The following is a 14,997-nucleotide window of genomic DNA, read 5'->3' on the forward strand; positions in this document are numbered from 1 at the left end:
AAGTGAAAATTGGGTGAGAAGAACAGTTTCTAGTAAAAGTGAAAGCAGAGGGTGGTTTCAGCACCTCTCCTCTCTGCCACTTTTCTATTTTAAATTACACCAGCAAGATAAGGAGTTCTGCACTAAATTTGACTATAATTTTGTTCAATTAAAGCAGTTTCACAGCATGAAATATATTATGGGAAAGTTAGAAGACTTTCAACAATTATCCTAATAAATAGTGCAACTGTTTTTAAATTATTTCCACTGTTTCAGTAATACGTGTATTGAACAAATGTGTCATTGGTGATTAAATACCTTTTTAAATTCATCCTCCTTTTCACTGTCCTCAGCTTCCTCACTACTGATTATAACTGAAGACCCAGAAGACTGTCTCTCTTCTTCTCCACCACCAAATGCTACATGTTTTCCTTCTATTGGAAGTAAAAGGGAAGTGAGTTCTTTCAATCAACAGCCATGTGCAAAAGTTCATATAGGATACATTGTGGAAAACTTTGCCTCCCATTCGCACATTCAGTCTATGATTTCCACAGAATCCTAAAGTATAGCTCAATACATATTGCTCCTATCTCTGTAGTCATTATAATGACAACTGAGATTTATTGAGCCTTTGACATGAGCACTGATATAAATGTAATATAACTGTTAAGGGAAACATAAAATCAGGGCAGAAACATCATAGACGCAATTGCCAGGAGAGGAAAAACCCAACTGATTCTACTCCTGCACTTGATGACTTAGGCACAGAGCTAATAAATAGAATAATAGTTGATGCAAGGGTTTTTTAACCCTTTTATACAAACCTCTTGTCCAATAATACCACATAAAAAAGCACTTGGAAGATAGCCTGTTTCTTCTCATTGGGACCTGCACACTGGGTCAAGACCTTGACAGTTTCACCTAGTCAGGCTGGGGTAAAGATGTATAACTGGGTACGTTCAGTGTATTGATGATAAAGGTAAAGGTTTCCCTTGACATTAAGTCTAGTCGTGTCCGACTCTTGGGGGCGGTGCTCATCAGTGTTTCAAAGCCGAAGAGCCGGCATTTGTCTGTAGACACTTCCGTGGTCATGTGGCCAGCATGACTAAACGGAACACTGTTACCTGCCTGCCGAAGCGGTACCTATTAATCTACTCACATTTGCATGTTTTTGAACTGCTAGGTTGGCAGGAGCTGGGACTAGCAATGGGAGCTCACCCCGTCACGCGGATTCAAACCGCCGACCTTCCAATGGGCAAGCTCAGCAGCCCAGTGGTTTAACCTGCAGTGCCACCGCGTCTCTGTATTGATGATACCTGACCAAAAACTGAAGGATGACTTTACCTACCAACCTCAGGTAAATATTAAACAGGAGGGGTGAGGTTACTGAGCCCTAATTTCTGAGATTTCAGGGATTTCTGGCTCAATTTCTCTCCTCTGCTCCCCGCCAACACTAACTAAGAGAACCACCAGAGTATTGTTTGTGCCACTCTTTATCCCCATAGGTGGACCAGAAAGATACCATAATTGTGTGCCAGTTGTGCCTTTTCCTGGACCATGAGGCTCTACTCACAGTTACTCATGCCCTGGTCACCTCTAGAATGGATTACTGTAACATGCTGTATATCGGGATGCCCTTGAAGAGTATCTGGAAGCTTCAGCTGGTGCAAAATGCAGATGCATGGACAGTTATGTGCACACCTAGGATGCATGTGTTATACCTCTGTTGCTGCATTGGCTGCCAGTTTGCTTCCGGTTGCAATTCATGCCATGGGATGAGGTTATTTGAGGGACCACCTCTTTCTGGTTACATCTACCCATCTCTTCAGCTCAAGCAAGAAGGATATGCTGTGGGTCCCATCTACTAAGGAGTTCCATCTGGTGGGACCCAGTCAGCATGCCATTTCTGCTGTGGCCCCCACCCTCTGGAGCATCATTCCTCCTGAGGTGAGATTGGCTCCATCCTTCCTTGCCTTCCAGAAAGCCCTCAAAATGTGGTTTTTCCATCAATCCTGGGGTCCTATGGGGAACCGGCTATTTGGTGGTTCTCTCGCTATCTTGGGTGTTTATGTCATGTTCCTGTTCCGATGTTTATGGTTCCTCGTAACGTTTCACATGTCATATCTGCAGTTGCGTGCCTGCCTGGCCACGCTGGTAAATTTCCTTTGTGCTGACTTGTGATCTTCTGGAATGTATGTTTGGGTTATCTCTGCTGTTCAAGGTTACTTTCCCAAGCCGATTCTAACGGTTGCTAGCATCTGGGGGGGTGGTTGCTATGCTAGCCTGAGGGGAGGGTTCGCAACGGGAGCAAGGCTTTTTAAGTTTGTATTTGGCGCGCTTTTGCTCATTCTCAGCTTTCTTCGTACTTTGCATACTATTCATTCAATAAATTAGTTTTCTCTAGTAACTACTGATGAGACTCCTTTTATTGGAATAGGCAATCATTACAGTTTATGTTTTATGTTTTTCTCTGTTTTTATTTATGTTTGAGTGTTTTAAGGTTTTTATGTATTATACACCGCCCAGAGTCACATTTTGTGAGATGGGTGGCTATATAAATTTGTGGGCACTGTGGGCACTCGGATGTCCAGCTTGCGATTATGATGTCACAGGAAGCCACGGTCATATGATCGCCATTTGCAACCTTCCCTGCTGGCTTCCCACAAGCAAAGTCAATGGGGAAGCCGGCAGGGAAGTTCACAAGTTGCTCTGGTAATTCCCCCACACTTTCCTGTGCTCGCATAGTGCTGCACCCTCCACCCCATGGGTTTCCTGTGCTCACACAGCACCACAGCTGTCCCCTTCTCTGGTTTCCCCCACCACACCTATGGCACCCCAAAGCTCCTTACCTGGGAGTCCTGCCACATAAGGAGTTGAGCTTCTATTGTATATAGGCCTGAATTAATATATTATTTTCAGGCAGCAAAAATTCTTGTTCTGTTGACTGATAATAAGGATGTGTATGTGTTCCTCTAATGCTTCCAACATTAAAATTACAGTGAAATACTATTATTTTTAATAGTACTAAAATGTCTTTTTTATTTTATCCATTCAATCAGATTCTCAGAGACTGCCTAGACAAGTCCCTGCAGTTTTCTTGGCAAGGTTTTTTGGAAGTGGTTTGCCATTGCCTCCTTCCTAGGGCTGAGAGAGAGTGACTGGCCCAAGGTCACCCAGCTGGCTTTGTGCCTAAGGCAGGACTAGAACTCACGGTCTCCCAGTTTCCACCCTGGTGCCTTAACCACTACACCAAACTGGCTTTCAAAATGTCTATAAATAAATACAAAATGTCTAGTTAGTTCCTTTGAAATTTTCATTCATTAAATTCTTAATGATGAAGGGAGCCATAAATAAATAGATAAATACCTTGTGCTTGAAATTTTCTTGGAGTCGCTTTTTTAACATTCTTAACTTCATAAATTTGCTCAAATATTAATATCAGTTCCTGTACAGCATCTTCTATATGTCTGCTTTTATTGTTTAGTATTTCAGCCCATTCCTTGGTGTGCACCTGTTTAAATACAGTAACAGTATTTTACTTATTTTACTAGGCTCATATGCAGTTTTGATCATTGACTGGGCAACTTAAAATCCTCATGCACATAAACAAGATTAGAACAACCAAACCCCAGTCCTCCCTCCCCAGAAACATTAACAAAGATAATAACCTATGCTGAGGAACAAAAACAACTGATATAATCAATATTCATACACAGGAAGAATCTCCCTCAATTTATCTCTCCCTCAAAGCCAGAATGATTGACTTTCTGAATTCCAAGTGTGATGGGGCAAACTGAATCTCCAATGGGGTGCTATTCCAGAAAAGAGGGCAATGGTAGATGACATTCAGGGGACCTAGAGAGAACCCGCTCTTCCTCATCTAATTTGGCAGGTAGAATTCTGAGTGTGCCTTGGACTGCAAGAAGATCAAACCAGTCCATACTCCAGGAAATAAAGCCAGACTGCTCACTTGAGGGAATGATATTAAAGGCAAAACTGAAATACTTTGGCCACATCATGAGAAGACAGGACACCCTGGAGAAGATGTTGATGCTAGGGAGAGTGGAAGGCAAAAGGAAGAGGGGCCAACCAAGGGCAAGATGGATGGATGATATGCTAGAGGTGATGGATTTGTCCCTGGGGGAGCTGGGGGTGTTGACGACCGACAGGAAGCTCTGGCATGGGCTGGTCCATGAAGTCACGAAGAGTCGGAAGTGACTAAACGAATAAACAACAGAATCTATGGGAGCAGTCAGTCCTGTAGATATCTAAATCCAGCTACATGAAGGGTTTTAAAGGTGACATTGAGTACACTCAATTAACCTGGAAACCAAGTGCAGCTCTTGAAATAGAGGTTTTTATGTGAGTGAACAAAGAAATGTCCATAATTATTCAGGCTGCTGCATTCAGAATCAGCTCCAGCTTCTAGTGGCCTTCAAGAGAAGCCCCATGCAATAAACCCAAATGGAAGTAACAAAGGCATGAGCAATTTTGTATTATGGGAAAGAAATACAAGCATTAAATAATGATGGCATTATTAATTATTTATTACATGTGCCTATACCAAGAAATGCACTGCTTCAAAAGATATAGTCTGATACTGAAGCTCTTTAACTTACCTAGATCACTCCTGAGGATGGAGCATCAATAATTTCATATTTACTAGTACAATTATTTTCTGCTGTTTGGAATATGAGGTTTTCGAAACTGAATAGCAGATGGGTACTTAAAATCAACAATAATAATTAGAACCGTATGGTAAATTCAGAGGAACCACTGATAACAAGCTGAAGCAGGTTCTTTTAGGCTGAATGTATAACTGCATGAGGTGCAATGAAAATCCTACAAAGTGAAGTTCTGCAATTATTCAGCATTTAAAGCACTGTCTAAGCAATGCCGGTTCCTGCCTTCCCAGTTTCAGCCCTTTCATCAACAGAGCTGACAGACGTTTTCATTTAGACCACATAGAGATGCTTGCCATCTTGTGGGGAAGTATGAAAAACAGAATTTTTTAGAATTCTAAAGAAATGTTTTAAAATCCTCACAGCTAAATATCTAAAATTGCTCTTCATAGAGTCAACATTGTGGATATGTGCACATATGCTCACATACATAAGACCAGTAAGGATGGCTAAAAACTATATTTACCTCATTGCGTGCCAGTAAATCCTCCACTTTTGTTGCATTATCTGGTAGTATCAGCAGCAGAGTATTTGATATATCCTTCAGCATTAAATCAATCTGCATTTCACACAAATCATTAATCTGTATTAAAGGAAATATTGTTAATAGGTTTCTCTTTAGGATTACATAAACATTTTGTTCAAAATTTTAAAAAATGTAAACTTGAGGGTGAATACAAGTCCCATTAGCAAAACATAAAAGTATGTTTAATCAATTATATTAAATTAAAATTAAATTAAATTAAGATTGAAAAGCTGTGATTCAAATCCACAAAATACAAAAGATTCAGTTAAAATCTATGCCCCAATCCTTCAGTATGGCTGTAACTTAACTGTATTAATTAACAATACAGTAAATTAACTGTATTGTTCTTTCTGTCTTATGACACCTTGCAAATCTGGATAGTCTATATGTTGTCTACATTTTAAATATTAAATTTAGATGAAAATTTATGTATATTTGAGTTGAGCTGGTAAAGCCAAAATTCAGCAACAGAATGTATGCTTTGCATCCTTGAGAGCCCAAATTCAATCCTTGGTACTTCTAAATGGGACTAGGAAAAATTAAATTTACCTTTTTCAAAAGCTGATTAAACATTTTCATAACTTCATCAACATCTTGAAAGAAACTATTTAATGTCAGAGAGGACCAGGTTAAAATAGTAAGCCCTTGCCTCAGCACAGATTCCACCTAGTAAAAGTAGGAAGGAAAAAAAAAAGAATTATTGGGACTACAGTACATTTTTAGCATCTCATAGATTGCACTGCACTAAACTCAATAGACTATCACAAGCATTTTCTACAGTCCAAAAAAAAATTCTTCCCTGTCTTTAGTCACTTTCAGGTTGGCTCACTTCTTTAGTATCTCCCTTGGTGTCCCCCTTGTTGCTGTCCTCCTTGTCATGGTCAGATCATGCCCTGGTTACCATGGGGTTCTCAGGTGCTACCATCCAATGCAGGGAAGTGGGACCTATTAGATCAGTCTGCCCTTGGTGACTGATGGACCCAGATGGGTTTCAGGGGGAGTTGGGGGCTGTGCCTGCCAGTCTGCTGTATGGTCCATCTGAGGCCTTGGTTTCTGCCTGGAACAGGAGGGTTACCAAGGCCTTGGATCGCATTGTGCTTATGCAACCTCTACCCTCTCATGGATCCCATCATTCTCCATGGTTTACAGAGGAGCTGAGGGTGATGAAATGCGAGATGTCTAGAGCATCGCTGGCACATGACAAGGGATGACCAAACACAGGTTAGAGCTGCTGTTAAGGCCTACCTCATGGTGGTAAGGGCAGTGAAGTGACAATGCTTCTCTGCCCTTATTGTGTCCACAGATAGCCATCCTGTAGCCCTGTTTCAGGTGAGACGTACCCTCTTGGATAGAGGGGGTGGGGAGATCCCCCTGTAGGGCTGTGCAGAAGAATTTGCTCAGCACCTGTCAGAAAGAGTCACTTGAATTTCTCAGCTGGACGCTGGCCTTGTTGCAGGTCTCATGGAGGTGCCCAGGGCAGTTTTGCCCTGTTATCTCCAAACAGTTTGAGCCTGTTGGGCCGGAGCTTATGATTGTGAGTCAGCCACCTTCTCTTTAGATCCACGCCCCTCCTGGCTAATTAAAACTGTCCAAGGGTTGTCCAAGTGGGTTCTGGCAGTGATTGAGTACACAGTCCCTGTTTTTACTCATAGGGTAAAAAAAAACAGTCCCTGTTTTTCAGTCATAGAGTAAAAAACAGTCCTTGTTCTTACTCATATACTCTATTTCTAGAGATATTTAACTCTGGATAAAATACAATACAATTTAAAAAAAGACAAAGCCAACAAAAAGAAATAGGATAAGGGCAAGGTAAAAAATAAGATGACTAATCTGGACACCAACACACACACACACACACAGTAACACTAGAGGTTCTTGTAGGTAAAGGTAAAGGTTTCCCTTGACATAAAGTCCAGTCGTGTCTGACTCTAGGGGGCGGTGCTCATCTCCGTTTCTAAGCCTTGGAGCCGGCGTTGTCATAGACACTTCCGGGTCATGTGGCCAGCATGACTCACGGAACACCGTTACCTTCCCGCCGAAGCGGTACCAATTAATCTACTCACATTTGCATGTTTTCGAACTGCTTGGTGTGCAGTTCGAAAGAGGTTCTTGTAAATAGAGAATATCTTCTAAGGTATCTTGGATGTTGACATTTCAACTGTACAGAATTTCAGTATACTCCTTCCATCTTCCTTTGATTTTTTTTTTGAATCAGTTACTACCTGACTATTGGAGTACTTGAGTATACAATTTGAGACTGGAACCTCTTTTTGAGTTCAGAGATCTTTTGGAAGACTTTCCTTGTTCTTCCATTTCTGTTCAATGTCTTTACGGATGTTGTTATAATTCTGCTTCCTGTCTCTTCCCACAACTCTCTGAAATATTTTGTTAAGTTGCTTCCTGACATCTTTATTTACACACTTTACATAGAAAAAGCTATTTATTTCTGTGATTGATATGTACCCTTCTGTCCAAAATGAACACTCTACAATTTAAAATAATACACAAATATAAAGTACAAAAATGAAGCAATGCATTAAAACCTGAATAATAATATTTTGACCATTAATGGCGTAGTAAAAGAGATAGAGCAGCATCTTGGAAAGCATATTGCAACTGTCAAGACATAACGTAACCAAGACATAAATAATGGTATTAGATAGATCACAATATACCTTCTTCATTTTAGGTGCCATCAGGTTGACAAAGACCGTTGGAACTTCTTGGCACAAATTTTCATAGCACTGTAGCATGTTCTGTGAATTAAAGTAAATGTTCAGGATTCAGCTGTTTTTACTTAATTGTTGTACACTGGCCAGAATTGCCTTGTACGAGATGGGCAGCCATATAAATGTGAGCAATAAATAAATAAAATTTAAATTAATATTAATAGAAATTATATAGTGAATTTATTAAAGCCTCCAGCATAGGCAGATTTCTGTGCAAAAAGCATGAAAGTTTTAAAAAATAACCCCTAGCCATATTGCTTAGTAAGGTTCTAATGATTATTTGATTTTTTAGCACGAAAGTAGTTGGGCTAGACTGAATAGCAAAGAGATTAGGATGTTTCAGGGAGAAGGCTACTTGGCACATACAGTATCTAAGAAGATTCAGACATAATTCACACATGTGGTATGCTAGTTTGCCACATTACACATTTTTAGAAAGGTCTGTAAATGAGGCACTTTTACTTTTACCTCTTAAAGCTTCTATGATTTTATAATGGAAAGTGAGTAACAAATGTCACTATGTAAGGAAATAAAAATAATAAATCAACTCTATCGATAAACTATTTTGTCTTTTCTTTCTTCTTGTATTAACATGTGCCTGTGAGGTTTCAGCTGGCTTCTGACTCAGAAAGTGAAACTCATTCTGAGTCCGAAGGGGAAACAGAAACTTACCAGGCAGAAACCAGGAAAGCAAAACCCAGAGGTGACTCAGCAGTGCGGGAGAAGTTCAAGATGCTGATTGGCCAGTCTTTGGAGGATTTGAATCTACCAATCAGCACGCAGGAAAAGCGTGCAGAAAAGCACGTGAAGGAGAAGGCAGCCCGATTGGCTGCAGATGGAAACAGGCACACAAATGATCAGCTTAAAAGGCAGATGCACAATGAGGAAGCTAATGGAGACAACTGATCCTTCGAGCTCACAGCCCCAGTGGAAGAGTCCCTACCTGCGTCGGAAACCTCATCTGTAGCTGGAGTGGAATCAGCACCTGTGTTTCCTATCATTGAGGACCTACCCTCTGCTCCAGCTGCCAGAGAGGATCTTCTCCCTGCCAATTCTTGCAACCTCAGCCTCGCATCCAGTTCCAGACCTCACCGCTGCTATTCGGTGCATTCTGAGCATGTTCCCAGCCTTGCTTCTGCTCTCAGCCCAGCCCAGGATCTCCAGTCCAGTTTTGTCATGTCTCAAGCTTCCAGGCTGGCCCAGGATCTTCAGGCCAGCCTCGTCATGATCCAAGTTCCCAGCCTTGCTCAGGATCTTCAGTCCAGTCTCATCATGCTCCCAGCTCCCAAACTTACTCAGGACCTCCAGTCCAGTCTTGTGTTCTAAGCTCCCAGCCTTGTCCAGAAACTCCAGTCCAGTCTTGTCGAGCTCCAGGTTCCCAGCCTTGCCCAGGATCTCCAGTCCAGTCCAGTTGTGCTCCAAGTCCTCAGTCTAGTCCAGAACCTCCAGTCCCATCTAGTCACGCTCCTAGTTCTCCGCTGTGTCCAGAATCTCCAGTCCAGTCTGTCTTGTTTCAAGTTTCCAGCCTTGCCTTGCATCTACATTCTAGTACAGTCTTGCTTCCAGTGCCCAGTCTCACCTGGGGTAACCAATCCAGTCCAGTCTAGTCTCCAGAGCCAAGCCTTGTCCAGTGGTTCCAGTTTGGTCTCGCCTTGCCTCCACTTGTAAGCCTAGTTTGGTTGATGTTCCAGATCGTGGACTCTCATCTCCAGTTCCAGTCTTGCCACACTCCCTAGCTTCCTCCAGTTTTCCAGCTCCGGTCAGCAAATCCTGCCCTGCTGCCCTGCCATAGTCCGCGCCTGCAACCTTTCCTGTTCTCCTGTTGTTGCCTGGGTGGTCTTGATCAGGAACCAGCCTTACCTCATAATTCACATGGACTTATTAATATAAATAGTTGTCTTAATAAAGAGTTGTTTTAATATAACCATGTCTGGCCATCTCATAGTCTGAAAAGGACATTGCCCAGCATATGTCACAAAATCCCCTTAACGGATACTTTTTGTAAAGTCAAATATTATTTTAAAAATCAACACACTTGTTCTTTACCTACCTCCAAGCATATTTTGTTTCTTTTAACATCTCCTTCAATTTTGACTATCCTCTTTGCCTGCTCTGGTACCTCCAGACCCATTTTTATCATACATTTTGTTTCTCGAACAATCTCTAAAATTTTGGGATCAAAATTTACCAGTAGCTTTCCAGTTTCAGGGTGACGTACCAGCAGGGTAACCTGCAATGCTGAAGTCAAAAATCTATAATTAGAGATATCTCCCCAAACTAATCAGACAGAATAGTTAATAATGATATTATTTAATAGTATTTGCAGTGGATCAAATGGCTTACCAAATTCTAACTGTGAAATCTCTTTCATCCACGCTGTATGATAAAGTACCTCAAACTCCACCAATACATAGGACATTTTATTATATAATCGAACCACTGCTTTTCCTTCCACACTTGCCAAAATGTCTGAGTTTTTCTGTTAAATAATGACAATGAAAGAGCTACATATTTAAAAAGTTGGTTAATAAAACACTTTTCCTTTTACTGAAGAGTAAATTCAGAGTGCCCATCTGTCAGTTTTACCTATCACCTTGCAACATTTGCATTTTAAAAACCCTTTCAATATTTTACATATGCCAGAAATTCACACTATTTCTTCAGTATACTAACTACAGATAGCATCACAACTTATATATCTGGTCATAAAATCAAATAAATACATAACAGTGAGACACATAAGCATTTTAATGGGTGAAAGTGTTTCTTTTTGAACTGGAGGAATGCTTAAGGAAAACCAATGAAACTTATGTTACATGGGTGTTCACTAAAACAAAACAAAACAGAACAAAAATTATGAGGGGCATGTCTCAGGTCTTCTGTGACCTAAGACCTAATTCAAATATTAAGCTGGTTAATAATAGCCAAATCAATAGTTTGGATTGCTTTTATCAGTTTAAAGAGAGCATGTGGTTTCCAGAATCAGGACGGAGCACATTACTTTATTTAGGAATAAGAGGGTGCACTCCCCATTGTGGGATCTGTGAAGCAGAGGCTGGAACAGCCATCAGTTGGAGCTACTTTAATTTGGATTCTTGTGTTGCATAGCAGGTTGGGACTCAGTGGCCTATGTGGCCCCTTTGAAATGTGTGATTCTATGTGGAATCTATAATATATGATACAAAATGTGGGCAAAGGATCATCTTCAGCACGATCATAGCAAAAAGGAGGGAAAGATTAAGCTTTTTCTTCTTAGCCAGAATCACAGTGAAGTGATAGTCTTTCCAAGCTGGCTATTAATATTAGAGGAAAAAAAAAAGATCCCATTGGTGTCAATCAGAGCTAATTTTCTGATTGCTGCATTGAGGGATGGCAGCTTTTCAGCACAATTAAAGACAAAAAGAGATGGGCACTGCAGGGTCATTCAAAACTGTTCCTCCTTCCTTGCTTTGAAACAAGTTTTTACAAAACTGTAGAAAATGCAGATCTCATTGGATTAGAAAAGTAAAAGTTTAGAATGAACTGGCTCACTGGCTCACTGGAGCTTCTGGATGTTTACTGCATCCCCCAAACAAAGCATGACTATCTAACTAGCTGGAACTCGGAAAAGAAGCCCTTATTAGGGGGTGAAAATATTCTGCAAAATTTTGTTGCATAGCCAGTGAAATTTACTGTTCCAGCTTGAAAGGTGAAAGGTCCCCTGTGCAAGCACCAAATCATGTCTGACCCTTTGGGGGGATGCCACTTCCGTGACGTTTTCTTGGCAGACTATAGCGGGGTGGTTTGCTATTGCCCTTCCCAGTCGCCACCTTCCCCAGCAAGCTGGGTACTCATTTTACCGACCTCGGAAGGATGGAAGGCTGAGTTGACCTGAGTCGGCTACCCGAGAATCCAGCTTCTGCTGGGATTGAACTCGGGTTGTGGGGAGAGTTTTGGTTGCAATACTGCCGCCTCCCAATCTAAGCCACACGAGGCTCTTATTACTCCAGTTTAAGAAGAAAAATAATCCATATCTACATGAGAATAACAGTCTTTCCTATCTGACATGCCTACTTCCTCATTCAATCAATTTTCTTAATGACAAATAGTTTGGGGTAAAAACCACCACCACCATTCACAATGCAGCATTTCTAGCAATTTCTAAACTTCCAATTCTGTATTTTATTAGCACTGTCTTAAACGTTAATTGGGCTTGGCTGTCTGAAAAGATGCCTAACAAAAGTGAATCTCTGCAGACAAAAAGGAAAAAAAAAACCCACACATGCCTAGATCAGTTTATTGGGGTTTTCTAGCAGCTACAACTTAAGGACCATGGCTAATATGGTTCTACTGTCAAAATGTATTTGGGAGTGGAAACTACATAGCAGGGGTATTGCTTTCAAAGCAACTAAACAGTGCCATCTACAGGCTATTCTAAATCACATCACCCCAATTCATAGCCACTGGAAGATTTCAAAGATCTAGTAAAACAAGAAGATAACAAGCAATATTCTCCTCACTGTACTATGAAATATATTTTGAATATCATGTGTCAGCCTTCTGTTGTTTACCAATAGGTGGTGATGACAAACTTACATAAAAATAGTTGATCGGCTCACTTATACGCCTGAAGAGTTGTCTCACCCACAGTATCTTTCCTGCTACTGGTGGCATGTTTCGAGCCAGGGGAGGATTATCCTTTTGTAACTGATAAAGCTATGATAAAATAAAGTCAAGTGTCAAATGAGAATGCCATTAATACCTGAGTTACATGATGCTCCAAAAACATCTGGAATTGTACAGGAAGACATGTAATGAACTAGACCAACCTTCTACAGCCTGATGTGCTCCAGAGGTAATATTTGCAAGAATTTCCAGCAAGCATAGCCAACTGCAATGCATATGGAGAGCACCAGGTTGGAGGAGGTTGGATTAGATTATTTTAGTTGTTGCAGACCAATTAGGTACAATTTTCAGTAATGGAATAAAAAGGAGAGAAAGGCGAGGTTGCAAGTGAAACACTGTATTAGAGCTAATTTACATGCTAATTACTAAGAATGGAAAGCCATCTCAAATCCTGTTTCCACATTATAGCTTTGAAAGTGTATAACATTCCATTTGTTCTCCTCTCCTGCTTCTCTCCTTTCTCTGATTTATAATCCTTTTAATGCTAATCAGCCCAATTGGCAAACCAACATTTCCAAAGTAGATAACATGAAATTAACATTTATAATATATACAACGATGTATAGACATTTCAGTGTTTCTCTGCCTCTTCTATTGAATTCACAATTTTAGAAATCATTACTGCTGGTGAACTACCTGAAAATAAATTAGGTGATTAATTATTATCCTTGTGACTATTTGTGTCTTTAAATAACTGTACAAATACGCAAAGCATCTACAGTATAGTGTCTTTTTGAAAGATATGTGCAATGTAGTTTACAATTCTAAAAGCAAATCTACCAGTTGTTTATACATAGAATGTTCGTATTTAATATTTAATGTTTACTTATTTTTATTTATTATTTATTTATATTAATATTGAATTACTTCTTCTCTTCCATGTAGATTGTAATGATTGCCTTAACCCAAATAATGGCATCCCACAGGAACTGTTGGTGTTTGGCGAGCCCTTCATCCGTCGGGTCCCTCAACTCCGGGCTGGAGCTTGAGTCTCTAGAATGGGGTGCGGGGTGGGTTGGGAGGGGGCTCGGGTCCCTGCTCGGGAATGCCGTCTCCAAGAGCTGTCTGGTCGCCTCCCCAAACCCCGTTGACTCCTTCCCCAATTCTGCCATCGCTAACTTCTTCTTTCGCAAGCAAACTTCTTGGTAAAGGCTAGCGAGGTTTGTTCTTGTAATGATTCTCAGCTTTATGTAATGATTGCCTTAACCCAAATAAAATGCTCAGACTCAAAATCAAAGTTTAAGGTCTGGTTTTATTTAGAATAGAGTGCAAACAGAGAGAAAGCTGAGAATGAGAAAAGTGTGCCTAAACTCAAACTAAATAGCTCCGTTTCCAACAACGACCCCCCCCTTACATACAGTACAATCCCACATTCCCAGGTGCTCCTAACGAGCTCTGCTGATCAATGGGCAAAAAGACCTTGACATTTAAGGGATAACCCAAACACATTCCTTCCTGGCACAGCCCCACACATCTCCCCATACAAGGTTTATCAGCAGCACCCTCCCAGCCAGGAACGCGCGTCAACACTCTGGCATGCGAACCGTTACGATGTATCAAACATTGCAATGGTGATCATGACATAGATGCTCTTTGTATAAAACGCTGTCAAAGAAAAAACATATATGTATTATGACATTAAAACTTGTCTGTATAGATTAAAGTTAATTTCCACAAAATTATCACTTAAAACTGAGTCTTCCAACAAGTAAACCTGTTCAAATGTACAGATTCTGTTCAATATAAACACACTGAATACCTTCTTAGTTGCTTCAAGTTCGGCAACATAGTGTTGAAGAATACGTCCAATTGTATGTGTGATTTCATTCTGAAGACATGGCATGTCCAGTTTCTGAAACCTATGGAGTTCAAATTCAAATACAGAAATGTATGGAATATGATACTGTTAACAGAATCAAACTGAAACTAAGGTTTCTTATTAAAAATGATGCAAAATATAGGACATGGGGACACCAGAAACTATGCTTCCAGAAGAGAAGCCATGTCAATTTGTTGTAATAAAATCAACAAAGGTCCCATAATATTATATTGATGAACATAGTTATTACAGCATCCATTTTTATAATCAGTCTCATAATGGGCATTTGATGAAGATCATTCTTTTCAAAGAAGCTGGCGTTTTGTTAGAGCCATGCAAGTCATAATTATGGAGGGCTACCAGATCTGGACTGCAAAAATCCAAGCAACCTCTAAATACAAAGAGGTAGAGTTTTGTGTAATGCTTTGGATTTTTGCAGCTAAGATCTGGTAGCCCTTATTATGTGTTCTTATAAAAAATGTACATAGTTGTGGTGGTAGTTCAAAAAGCATCAGCGCTTCAGGAAAAGAAATAAACTGTAACCCTGCTGATACAATAACAACAACAATAGTAATAATTTGTTAAGGTCACCCATCT

At 40.4% G+C, this 14,997-nt stretch overlaps 1 protein-coding gene across 1 annotated transcript in view; it reads right to left on the reverse strand.

The window, feature by feature from the left end:
- DNAH8 (dynein axonemal heavy chain 8) overlaps positions 1–14,997 on the reverse strand; it is a 167,049-nt gene that overhangs the window by 124,997 nt on the left and 27,055 nt on the right. Inside the window, exons 11-19 of the mRNA XM_063290292.1 lie at positions 14,341–14,440; positions 12,492–12,611; positions 10,260–10,395; positions 9,967–10,154; positions 7,863–7,943; positions 5,737–5,853; positions 5,128–5,244; positions 3,346–3,490; positions 298–410 (exon numbers count right to left, since the gene is read on the reverse strand). Of these exons, the coding sequence (XP_063146362.1) occupies positions 298–410; positions 3,346–3,490; positions 5,128–5,244; positions 5,737–5,853; positions 7,863–7,943; positions 9,967–10,154; positions 10,260–10,395; positions 12,492–12,611; positions 14,341–14,440 (1,117 nt within the window). The remainder of the gene's footprint in view (positions 1–297; positions 411–3,345; positions 3,491–5,127; positions 5,245–5,736; positions 5,854–7,862; positions 7,944–9,966; positions 10,155–10,259; positions 10,396–12,491; positions 12,612–14,340; positions 14,441–14,997) is intronic.

Source organism: Candoia aspera, chromosome 1 (assembly GCF_035149785.1).
Source record: "Candoia aspera isolate rCanAsp1 chromosome 1, rCanAsp1.hap2, whole genome shotgun sequence".
NCBI classification, from domain to species: Eukaryota; Metazoa; Chordata; class Lepidosauria; order Squamata; family Boidae; genus Candoia; species Candoia aspera.